This window comes from Rhinatrema bivittatum, chromosome 2 (assembly GCF_901001135.1).
Source record: "Rhinatrema bivittatum chromosome 2, aRhiBiv1.1, whole genome shotgun sequence".
NCBI classification, from domain to species: Eukaryota; Metazoa; Chordata; class Amphibia; order Gymnophiona; family Rhinatrematidae; genus Rhinatrema; species Rhinatrema bivittatum.
Genome location: NC_042616.1, coordinates 552829305 through 552842717, shown reverse-complemented (window position 1 = coordinate 552842717; position 13413 = coordinate 552829305). Strand labels below are relative to the sequence as shown.

At 40.1% G+C, this 13413-nt stretch overlaps 1 protein-coding gene across 4 annotated transcripts in view; it reads right to left on the bottom strand.

The window, feature by feature from the left end:
• The window catches only part of RTTN (rotatin), a 685521-nt gene that overhangs the window by 314158 nt on the left and 357950 nt on the right, over positions 1–13413 (bottom strand). For all 4 annotated transcript variants that reach the window (XM_029590900.1, XM_029590899.1, XM_029590897.1 and 1 more), the window contains exon 30: positions 6483–6593. In XM_029590900.1, the coding sequence (XP_029446760.1) occupies positions 6483–6593 (111 nt within the window). The remainder of the gene's footprint in view (positions 1–6482; positions 6594–13413) is intronic.

The window sequence follows — 13413 nt, the reverse complement described above, 5'->3', positions numbered from 1 at the left end:
ACTGAAGACTTTTCTCTTCCAACAAGCTTTCCCAGACGCTTAATTTACAGAGACGGATAGACTTCCTAATTACTAGGTATCCTTTATTTATGGACACTGTACTAAGTAACTGGACAACTATCTTTGAGTTCAAAAATTCACTTTATTTCTTATATATATTTAGCATTGTTAATATTTATTTCTTCTTTAAACAGTTATACTGCTTATAGTAAATAATATAATTCTTTATTTATTACCAGTTAAACTATTATTTTTATTTATTTTTCACTATGTTTAATTGTCATCCATTTATACTGTTCCATATGTTCTACGGTTCCATGTAAAGCTCCACTCTCTGTTGAGCAGTTCTTTGTTTTATGTAAACCGGAGTGATTTGTAGTCCCTACAAGAACTTCGGTATATAAAAATTAAAAATAAATAAATAAAATAAATAAATCTGGCCCTGAGGACTCTAAGATTAAATCTAAGGTACCATCTATGAATATAGGTAAAGATCCAGCTAGTGTTACACTTGCTGATTTATGGACACTGATTAAGAAGTTGAATAATGATGTGAATCAATCTATATCTCAGTTTAATGTCTTTATGACGAAGACAAAAAATATTATGTTAGTACAAGAAAAGAAATTACAAGAGTTGGAAAAAACAACATCTGCTTTGAATTTACAAATTCCACTGTTACTTAATGCTGAATCGGCACATATTATGATAGTTTGGTACTAAATAATGAGGTTGAAGCATTGGAGAATCTTGCTAGAGTTAAAACTTTGTGTATAATTAATTTTCCATACACTAGATTATTATCAGCATCCGAACTGTTTAAACAATATTTACAAGAGGTTTTGATCTTTTCAGAAGCTGAGGTACTTTTTATTTACTAAGATATTTTACATGTTTAAGATGAAGGGACCAGAGCAAATGAACCAACCTCCTACTCCAGATAGCCCTGGTCTCTCAACATTTCTTGAGGAAACTGTAGATTTAATCAGTAATAGAGCTACTTTAATAGTCTCTTTTTGTGCAGAGACAGATAAAGATTTGGTGTTTTATAGATACTTAAAAAATACGGATGTTTCCTTTTTTGGACAAAAGATACAAATATTTCCTGATGTCTCTCGTCCTACACAAGTACGTAGGAGACATTTTCTTGCTTTAAAAAATAAAGTGCTCGCATTAGGAGCAACCTTTTTCCTTTAGTTTCCTTGCAGATGTTTAATATGCTAAATTCAAATAAGTTTGTGTTTACTGATCCCCAAATTTGGAAACTTATTTTTAATAAAAATGCAGAGACAGGTTTAGTAGACCAGAGTTAATGATCTATGATTAAAGAGTAGTTGTGGGGAAGGTCTTAGGAAATATTGAATACTCAGGTATATCTCTCCTTTTCCTGATGACATTTTTGTTATGTATAATTTCCCTTACTCCCCATTTCATAGGGCATACAATTGCAGTATACTTGTTTATATTGAAGATTATATTTATAATTCTGCTTTACAACAATTGTACTTTATCTTATTGTAATCAAATAAGAAATATAATAATGATATAATTATAAAAAGAAATAGGATTAGTCATGAATTTCAATGAGGTGAGCGACTTGCAAATAGGGCTCAATGGGCTGATCTTAGTGTTCATGAGGGAACATGAACCCGCAACAATGAATTAATCCATGGAGTTGAGTGTCAGGGCTCAGGTCCTGGCTGGATGAAGAGAACACCATCTAAGGAGTAATGCAGGACTGCAGGGCAAGGCTTAGGCCTGTCTTCTGCCAAATTATCTTCTTCCCCCACAGGTTGAACCCCAGGGGCCAGTAGGACTCTGTTGCGGCTGTATATCATGTTGAGACTGGAGAAAGGCTTGAGCAGTTAGGCTAGGCTGCAGCATGAACAGGAATAGAGTGCAGGTAATAGCTGAAGCTTGTGCAGAAACACAGCACAGCAAGGACTGGTGCTTCTGCAATGCAGGACTGGATCCAAGGACAGAGACAGAACAAGGACTGGGCAGATACAGATGAGACAGGACAGGGACGGGGCTCAAACAAGGCAGACTAGGGAAGGACTTAAAGAAGGCAGCCAACATAAGAACCAACAAGAATCACACAGAACATATAAGTCCAAAGGCAGCACGGCTAAAGGCCAAAAGGCCATTAAGCAAGAGGCCCCGGAGGGCAAGGCCAGACCTAGATAGGCCAGAGATCAAAGGTAGGCCTAGATAGGTTGCAAAGCAAAGAAAAGGGAAACAAGGCCTTTAAGGCCACAAGGCAAGGAGAGAGAAGGCCGGAAGGCAAGGCAAGGAGAGAGAAGGCTCAAAGGCTGTAAGGAAAGGCAAGGCAAGGAGCGAGAAGACTAGGACTGTGAGAATGCTGCAAGGCAGACAGACAAGGAGTGGCCAGGAAATGGAGCCAGGGATGACTCCTCGCGAAGGCAGAGAGGTTATGGCAAAGCGGGGTTAAATGGGGCTGAGGCTTGTCTGTTGCGCAGGCAAGGAGGATGAGCTTGGCAAGGCTGATGACATGGCTCTCTGAGGAGTCCTGGTGACTAGCAAGCTGCACCACAGGCTGAGTTGGATGACTTGTGAGGAAACGGCTTCAATGTTTAGGAGCAGAGCTCACAGGAGCCCTCTGCAGGTGGGGAGTTGTTAGAGTTGTCAGTCAGGGAAAGTTGAGGCTGCGAGGTAGGCGAAATCCTAACACAGAGTTTTTGTTTAACAGCTTGTAAATTAGCATAGCTAATATATATTTCAATCTCTGTGAAACAGCCAGTCAGTTAAGAGTACAAAACTGACATTGTGTGGTCATAAATTTTGGCGCCAGTTAGAATTTGTATTACTATGTTTTGGGAATCTGTGATGCCGTCAGAGTGTTTGCAAGCAAACACATAAATAATGAGTTGCAATAATCCATTTCTGATATGACAAGAGCCTGAAGTATTGTACAAAAGTCAGTAAGATTTAAAAAAAAGATTTTAACCTTTGAGGCACATGAAACTTGAAGAGAGTCTGGACTACAGTTTTAATATGAGCCCACATGGATAAGTCAGATTCTAAGATGACTTCAAGATTATGTACATTTCTAGAATGGGGATGTTACATCCTTTGAAAAAAGCGTAAATGGGGCCCCCATGGAAGGATATCTGCTCAAGATAATTAGTTCTGCTTTACTGATATTCAGCACTAAACAGTTATGGAATATCCAGCATTTGACAGTAGACAGAGTACAAAAAAATCCAGGGTGGCTGACCAAGATGATATTTTCTGCATAAAATATTGTACATCATTAGCATACAATCTGTAGGTTCATTCCCAGGCTTGCTAGTAGCCGACAAAGTGGGACCATGTAGAAGCTAATTTTCTTTATTAATGTGCTTAAGCATGAGTTAACGCCCAATGCAGTAAGCTAATAGTATGCTAATACAGTAGGAAATTAAAAAAAAAAAAGCATGGAAACCCAAAATCTTTAGAGAATACATACGGTAGCATGCATAAAATACGATTTATGTGCATAAAACATTTTGGGGCAGATTTTTAAAACTCCGCACGGGCGCAGATTTGTTCGCACAACCCGGCACCAACAAATCTACGCCCGATTTTATAACATGCGCGCGTAGCCACGCGCGCATGTTATAAAATCTAGGGTTGGCGCGCGCAAGGGGGTGCACAATTGTGCAACTTGTGCGCGTCGAGCCGCGCAGCCTGCCTCCGTTCCTTCCGCCCCCCCCCCGCACCTTCCCCTCCTTTCCCCCTACCTAACCCGCCTCTCAGCCCTACCTAGAACCCCCTCCCCTTACCTTTGTTGAAGAAGTTACATGCGCCGGCTACCGACTGACCCGCGATCCCGGGCACAGCGGCAAATGGCCGCTGTGCCTGGAGGCTCAGGCCAGGCCATGCCCCCGGACCGCCCAAGCCCCACCCCTTTTTGCAAGCCCCGGGATATACGCGTGGCCCGGGGCTTGCGTGCGCCGCAGGGGTAGGTTTTCGGGGGTTGCGCGCATATCTCATGCGCGCAACCCTTTGAAAATCTACCCCTTTGTGTATAACACATTCTCTGCACATAAAATATGCTTCATGCAAAGAAAACTTGATTTGTGCACATAAATTCCAAATGCAGGCGGCTGCAACACTGACTTTACGTTTCAGTCTTATAGACGAACATTAGCCATGTAACTTTATTCCAGTTCTAACCAGGAGTTAAATTTCCAGCTTTTAGAAAGCATGAGTTAAGCCTATAAGCCTCTTGCAACATAAGAGGGTCGGAATAGTCTTGACCGATTTGCAAATCAAACTTGCTTATTCAAAGAAACCTACTTTTATCTCAATTCCAACCTCTGTAGCAGTCTTTGACCGGTTTGCAGATCAAACTTGCTTCCTGAACAAATATCCCTTGTTTCGCCACAACAAAGGCTTCTTCAGGAGGAAATAACATCCCCAGTGCATCCCCATATTTAAATGTGACTTAACAATCCCTCACAAACTTCTCTACAGAACAACATGGGAACCACTGTTTGCCGATTCTCCTTAAATATTTTTCTTCCATTTTAAACTCGTTACCTCTTTGTTTAAATGCTCCTTCTGGGGATTCCAAGATGGCCACCAGGTGAAAGGCACAGGACAGAGAAGCTCCTTATTTCTTTAAAAATAATTTCCAATATGCCTCATATCAAGAGGAAGGCAAAGATCAGGGAAACAGGGGTCTATACAGAGGTTTCTCTGCCCATCCACTAGCGTGAATACTCAGGAGGCATCTTTGGCGGTGGCCCACAAGGAGCGGATGGACCAGTTTCCAGACATCAAACCACGCTTAGCCCGGAACTCCGCTTACCCCTCCTTTACCTACAATACCACCATGTGGACCGCCAGGTCCTAGATTGGTGGCTACAGAGGAAAATGTTAATGCCGAGAGAGTGACTGTATTAATGCCGGCTTCTTCTTCTGGCTTTGAGGCCTTGGTGTTTTTGAAAAGCTCTATGATGGGGACCGATGTGCCAGTCTCCACATCGGCAGAAACTTTAATATCAAAAGGTAAAAGTAAAGATTCTGGGGAGTCGAAGCTTGGACAAGAAGATCGAGGTATGGAATTTAAAATAATACACCCAGCCTTACAGAGGCCTTCGGTTATTACAATGGACTTGTTGTGGTCAGCCCTTATGGTGCTAGAAAGGTCTATTTCTTCTTTGGTAGAAGTAACTTCTGCATTTGCTGGAAGATTTCATGTCTTGGAATTGGAAAATGATTCCCAGAAAAGAAAAATTATGGCTTTGGAACTTAGTTTCCTCTTTGCAGCAAACCCAAGATCAGTTATTCAAGTCTGAGTCTTCACATTTGCAAAAATTAGAAAATATTGAAAATTATATTCGGTATTTGAATCTTCAAGTTTTGAACTTTCCTCAATCCAATCTACTGTCTCCTACTGACTTGATTAAGAAATACCTTACTGAGATATTAGAAATTCCTCAAGAAATTATGCCAACATAAAGTCTATATGACAAAATCTACAAGATCAGATACATTGGAACCAGCTCTGGATGAAGAACCTGATTTAACACAGCTTTTGGAAACTTCAACTGATATTTCAATAACTAGATGTGGAACTCTTTTTTTCATGTGTTTTCTCTCAGGAAAGAGATCTGATATTAAGGTCTTTCTTCCGTCATAGGCAGTCTTTATTTCTGGGATATCCTGTCTGGGTCTTCCCAGATATTACCCGTTCCACTCAGGAACAAAGGAAAACATTTCTTCAAATGCATGCAGAGGCCTTGGCGGTGGGGGCTAAATTTAAGCTTGGATTTCTGTGCCAATGTATTCTAACACATCAAAATGTTAAACGTATATATTTTGATCTAGAACATCTGAGTGTTTATCTGGTTCATGTACTTGATTGGTATTGTTTAAAATTGTATAACTCGATTGCAGTAAGTATTGAAAATGGCATAGCGGATGCCTATTTGATACATATTATTACTAATATACAATTATGCTCCTGTTATTCTACATTTTGGAATTCATTCTTTTCTTTAATATTACAAGAGAGATACGTTAGGTTTCTTGAAACAAAAATTTTCAAGTGCTTGTTTTCTTTTGAAAATCTTCTCCTGTATTTTTCTTATAAGCTGTAATGCTTGTAATTTTGTGAAAATGCAATAAAAAAAATGCTCCTTCTCCAACAGAATGAAAATGAGGTTAAATGATTAATGTATAATTTTGTGTCAAGATATTTTATAAAAAAAAAATGTGTTTATACTACCTAAATAGTCTAATTAAAAAAATAAAAACATATTAGTATAAAAAATAAAATAGAATATTTTCAGATTGTTTATAACACATCATTAGTGTTCATAGTTTTTTCATCAGTATGTATATATATATATATATATATATATATATATATATATATATATATATATATACACACACACACACACATACATTACTGTAAAATATTTGTAACCAAAACTACATTGCAGAAACAGCAATTTTTGTTTACTGACCTCAGGGTCTCTATCCACCCATAAGGGAATCAACCATGCTAAACCTAATCGAGAAGGCATCTGGTCTTCGCTCCCATGATCATAAGGTAAGCACCATTTAGACACCCAATCCTAAACAAAGCAAGGGAAAAAAAATACCTTTTTAATATAGTGTTTAGATAAAATAAAATATGCATACAAATTCTGTACGCTTCAAACTACATACATTTGGCCAGCTCTATGAAGAGTCAGAGGACGTTAAGAGATGTTCAATTTAAGTAGTCTATATTAAACAAAATCCTTTACTTCTTGACCTGTTTGAAGGCAATGACAGTACCAAACTAGCAGAACTGCAACTAGTCTGAACATAAACTAATTAAATGTCCATAGATTTAAACAAAGTAACTGTTTCAACATCAGGAGGTGGAGGTGGGAAGACTTCATATTTTTAAATAACAACACAGCTCTAGATAGGGTTTATCCTTTATGAAAAGTCAATTTTCATTGAATATTTACAACAACCAGCTCAGTGGCAATGCTGCACACTACTATGTGGATAGTCTTTGGTGCAATACCTAGATCAGATGTTCTGTACCCTAGGTGGACTGAAGATGTTGCAAAAGCGGTGTTTCCAGCCCATGTGGAAGGAGGAGTGAGTTGTGATCAGCTATAAGACAACACCTGCTGGCAAGATTAAGAATGCATGATACAGTATTCCAGAAGGAGCTCTGTTGCATGACTTACAGACTCAGAACCTTTGCTGCAATGACCAGATTAGGAAGAGCAGGAGGAAGTCTATTGTGAATGAAGACCAGTGGTACCACAATCCCAGCACTGGCTCCAATTGAGATAGAGGAAAAAGAAATGATGAAATATGGGGCTACAAAAATTAATTACAAATTTTTTTTGATGTTTAATCTAATTATCTAAAATATTTTTTGCCTTAACTACAGTTCACTGCAGGGATAAGAACAATCACAACAAGATTGTACACACTATGGGGCAGATTTTAAAACCTGCGCGCAGGCGCAAATTTGTTTGCGCAACCCGGCGCGCACAAGGGGGTGCACAATTGTGCAACTTGCGTGCGCCGAGCCATGCAGCTTGCCTCCATTCCCTCCGAGGTCGCTCCGAAATCAGAGAAACCTCAGAGGGAACTTTCCTTCCGCCCCCCCACACCTTCCCCTCCCTAACCCATCCCCCAGCCCTATCTAGAACCCCCCCTTACCTTTGTTGAAGAAGTTATGCCTGCCTCCTGGCAGGCATAAATTACGCGCGCCGGCCAACGGCCAACCTGCGATCCCGGGAACAGCGGCAAATGGCCGCTTTGCCTGGAGGCTCAGGCCACGCCCACCCCGCCCCTTTTTGCAAGCCCCGGGACATACGCGCGTCCTGGGACTTGCGCTCGGCGCGCGCAGGGGGACACAGGGGTAGGTTTTCTAGGGTTGTGCGCGTATCTTACGCATGCAACCCTTTGAAAATCTACCCTTATGGATGCAGAAAGACATTAGGAGGTAGGCTAAGAATAAAAAAACAAAGCCTATACAGGTGAACCTGAGAAGACACACTGTTCAAAAGAGGGAAACCTAGGGAATACCATGGTGCATTTATTCACAGAGCTCATAGGCTGGTTTAAATAGTGAGGCCTTTAGCTGTTTTCTAAATGTGTACATGCTTTAGAACATAATTAATCTCTATCAATATATCAGACATGTCTTATATAACATACATCAACAATGCAAATAGCATTCACCATTTATACATTTTATTAAAAAAGGAACAGAATACATCAGCAAGAATATAGCAAAAGATTACTTCACAATAATTCACGACTGTATGCAATAACAAGAAAGCTAACTCAAAAAACAACCCAAAGACAGAATCAACATTATAATCAAACTCTGAGCTCAAATCATATAGAAAAGAATGAAAAAAAGAAGAAAAGTGAAGGTTGGCAGCTATCTATATGCCACTTATTTAGGTATTCAAAATCCATAACAGATATTTATAACCTTGTCCCCTAAAACAAGAAAAAATTCTCAGGTTATGCTTTGAAAAATGAAAAAGGGAGCATAATGCCCCCCCCAAACAGTCTAATCACTTCTCAAATCCTGTTAATTTCTCCATGCTTAACATATTCAATATTTCTGTATCCATTTAGACTGATTTGGGGGGAAGGCCCCTTCCAGAATCTAGCAAACACACACAATGTAGCTAAATAGCAGGTATTGTGCCAGATTCTTGACTTTTCCCTAAACATCCCACTGACTAGCCCTACCCCATAAAAATACTGGAATCATCTGTGGTATATCCACCTTATAAATTCCTAAAATAGTCCTACTTCATTCCAAAAACTTAGTATAAAGAAACAATCCTACTACAAATATTTGAACAACCCCATCATAATACAATTCCACAAATGGAAGAATCTGAAGAAGGCAGATTTACGAGCAATGTAAGGAACCAGAAGTAGTAACGGAAATAAAAAAAAAAAAAAGCTATCAAAATTAAAAAATGAACGGCATAAGCACAGGGACGGTAACTTTTACACAGCCACATTAGTGCACGTCTGTGCATTTGCCAGCTCGAGTCCAGGAACACATTCATTTTTATAACATACGCACTGTGATGGAGTGTACCGACAACTCCCTTATTCTGCCTTAAGAAGCCCGGTTCAAGGTTTTAACCCAGTTCTCCTTAAGGCAGAATGTTGCAAGGGATTCTGGGTGAAGGCAGGTTCCCTTCATTCTACCATAAGAACCCAGGCCCAGAAAGGCTTGGGGAGGTCCCAGGGAGCTGGTAGGACCTCATGATACACCCAGATGATGGACATTTACTTGTTAGTTGTGCCTGACACATGGTGAGCTACTATCTTGATTCTTGTATCTTTGAAGCACTGTAAATAAATATCTGCATTATAGCTATGTTGGTCCAGTCTTATTATATTCCTGAACTATTCCTGTGGTCGCAGCAGGATAAAATAGGCTACACATGGTGTTAATTTAGGGATCTATTTTGCTTAAGCAGGAAGCACAAGTAAAAACCCACAGCCTCCAAGAAGAAAAAAAAAACTGCTGTAGAGTTTTTTCCTGGGGCCGTCTGAGTTCTACAACAGGCCAAGGGTGCTATCCCCACCTGGGCAGTCAGGAGTCAGTTAGTAAGTTAAGGCCAGACAGGTCAGCAGGTGTTTTTTGTATTATCTGCCTCATGTGAGTTATCCATTTGGAAGCTGGCCTCAAAGAGATAAAATGTTGCAGGTAATACAGGTCCTGGCCACCGGACAGCAACAGCTGCAAAACACTGTACAAACACAAATAGACAAACAGCAGCAGCTACAAGACCAATTACTGCAACAAGGGGCAGTATTAACTCAGCTAGCTGAGGCCCTGCAATTGGCTATGTTCAGAATACCTCAGGCACTTTCACTTTCACATATCTTGTTTAAGATGAAGGGAGGAGAGGGCCTGGAGGTCTTTCTAAAGAACTTTGAATGAATCGCTTGCCTGTCAGCCTGGCCAGAGTCCGGCTGGACACATACTTGGCTAACTTGCTCATCAGCAAGAATCAAGTGACGTTCCAGGCTATCAATCCAGATGGGAGGGCTTCCTATGAGGACATCAAGGTTGCTATACTACAGAGAGCTGGCTACTTCCCAGAACACTATCAGCAGCAGATCCGACGGTGGCCCTACAGCCTGGTGAGAGCTCCAGAAACATCTTTCATCATTTGAAAGATACTGGGTGGAAGTGGCTCCAGTGGAGGCAAGGTTGGGACTGGAAGTGGCTCATAAAATACTCCTGGAGCAGTTCCTAGATGGTCTGGACCAGTCCATGAGGAACTGGGTCTGTCAACACATCAAGATCACCCTGGAGAAAGCCCTGGAAATGACGGAAACCTTCCACCAGGCACAGTCAATGCACACCAGCATAAGAGGTTTAGAAAGACAACTCACAACAATTCCCTGCAAGGTACAGAGGATCTCAGCAATGAACCTCCAAAATAGGGAGCTCAGCCTCCGTACCTGGTTTCCAGAAGCCAATCTCATTAACATGTTTTAACTGTGGACAGAAAGGACACTTGGCAAGGGACGGTCAGTATGGCTGAAGCAAACCTATGGATGTTTGTCTGGTGACCCAGCCAATGCCCAACGTAGTAAACATACTCAAAAATAACGCTCAGAAGCAGAATGACCCGCAACCTAGAAAAAAAAAGGGGAATCCGGAGAGGCTGGAACAACCCAGAAACAGGGCATTGCAGACCCTCTCTTTTTGTGCCCTTTGTGTGGAGAATGGGCATGAAGAAGACCACTGTCCATATAGGCAGACAGAAACCGAAGACTCTTTAAGTGAACTAGGTAGGGCAGAAACCCGATCGGCCTTAAGGGAATGTGCTTTCAAAGGAAGAATGTCCTTGACTTGAGGACCTGGAGTTCAAACACAGGTTAGCGGAACAAAGTGAGAAGGAGTAATGAATGGGGATAGAGCTCCAGAATGTTAATGACATGTGAGAAAACGCTTAGGATCACAAGCTGACAAAACTCCAAAGCTGTAATTTTGTGGGTGTCCCACATACATGACTTAGGGAATTTTTAATCCAGATGGAACTGGAGGGAACCTCTACCCAGGCCTTGGTAGATTCTAGCTGTAGCAAAATGATCATTTGCCAGGACTTACTATTTCAAGGACATATTACCAATAAGAAAATAGAAACAGTAGCATGTATACCTATGATCGAACAAAAGTATTCAACTTCCCACATTCTCTTTATGACCGCCGCAGAACAAGCTGTGTTAGAAGTGGCTGTCCTCTACAAGCTTCCGGGTCGATATTATCCCATTTTGCAACATTATGGAAACAACTCATGGGTGTTGGCGACAGTACAATTGGAGGGAGGCAGGCACTTGAGACAGCTGTCTAGCCTAGATATTTTTTGTTTTATTATTTACACGCCATCCACAGCAGTATTAAAGTTACCCTGCAGGGGACCTCGTTGTGCACGCAAGTATTTATGTGCACATCTCTTGGCTTTCCCCAGACATGCCCATGCTCCGCCCCTTTTTAGAATCTTTTTCCTTATGCATAGAGCAGAAGACACGCAGGTCCATGGGCAGCTTATAAAATTTGCTCAGCTCCGTCAGTCCAACTTGTGCATGTATCTCCCAGTTTTGTCGCACACAGGGCTTTTAAAATTCACCTTTAGCAGTATACACTTGCAGGAAGAAAACATTTTTCTATCACATGATCCTTAGTGTTTCTTTTAACAGTTTCTGTTCATAACTAACTCCAGGATCATCATTTATTCTCCGCATCAACATCTGCCGCAGCCAGATATAGTCACTACAAAAGCACTTATCTACTTCTCAGCTTCTGGATCACCCCACATTAATAATAATCTGCTTCACTGGCTTCCCTCACCCAACTAGAGTGCATTTTCTTCCTCATCATCTTACCAGAGGATTCGCAGGGCCAGCTCTTCCTCTTCATCTGCCATACATCCACACTTTACTGTTTATTGAAACTTGCCATTCAATTCAAAGTATCTGCCACCAGCAACACTGTCACGGCATCCTCCACCTGCATGATTGTTTGTTAAACTCCATGGCAAAACCTGTTCCCTCACTCCTTACTGCACTAGACTAACACTAGCATAGCTGAAAGATCTCTGCCTTGAGCCTCCTTTAGTATCATGAAGCTTTAATGGCCTTGCCTGCATTATTGTTTCCACTAAGCACATGTTCAGCTTTATTCTCCCAGCACTGTGGGAGACACACTACACCATGGCTCTTGATCGCTTCTCTATGACTGCAATAAGCATTTGCTTTCCTTCTCTGAGCAAGAAAATCAGTATTTGACCATCCTATTTAAAGCTTAAGGAAAATAAGGGACTGGAAATATGAGGTTAAGCAGCCATTATAGAAGCTGGCTCACTCTCGCCCTTCATTTCATGTGTTTTTAAGCAAAATGAAACAGGATTTTAGTCAAAGCCTAAACAGTAGCATTATAAATTGAAATAAAGATTAAATCCCCTGTGTGGCCATAATGAGGAGAATTTTATAACTGACCGCAGAGCAGTAAACTCTGCATATACTTTACCAAATATTTTCAAAGCAAATATATGCACACAGGTTTCCTTTGAAATTACTCAGATAACTGGCTGAGGACATACAAAAATTATCTTGTGCAAAGTTACAATAGCTCCAACCAGGCTTAACTTCTGCACATACTTTCTTTTTTTGTGTGTTCCTATCTTTGTATTATTAAAGAGAAAAAGAAAACAAAAAGATGAACCAACAGTAAACATCAAGGTGTACATCAAAAAGAACAGAAAATCAGGTGACTTGTGATACATAGTGAAATATTGGAGCCCAAACCTTGTGGGACCAAAGCAGACTTCTACTCCTCTCAGTTGCAGCTATCTTGAATTGATAAAATTGCTATACCATTTCTGGTACCTCAGAGTACCATGGAAATTTTACAGCTGATAAGTTATTTATCATTTTTAGCTTTTCAATTATTTCTTTTTAGTTTCTTTAAATATTTTAATTTTTATATATTTTAATTTATTTATTTAAAGGCATTTATTACCCGCCTTTCCTATATTTCTATTAAAAAAAATTTGCTTTTTAGTTTTTAGGTTTCTGATTTTTAAGCTTGTTTATGATATAGTGGTCAGCCTCTTCTCTTAACTAGCAGGTATGCTTTAATTCTTACATATTTTGGTTTTGTTTTAAATTATTTATCATTTTGCCATATTATTGTGTCATTTCTTATATATTGCCATTTTTAATTTGCAATATTTTAAAATTTGTATTCATTTAATTTTAGTCCTAGTGGATTAACATACAATCCCCCATGAGAATTTCATTAATGTAAATTCCACATCATAAACCATATTATACTTAATGTTGTTTTGTTACCGAATGATAATGGCACCCTCTATGTAAAGTATGATC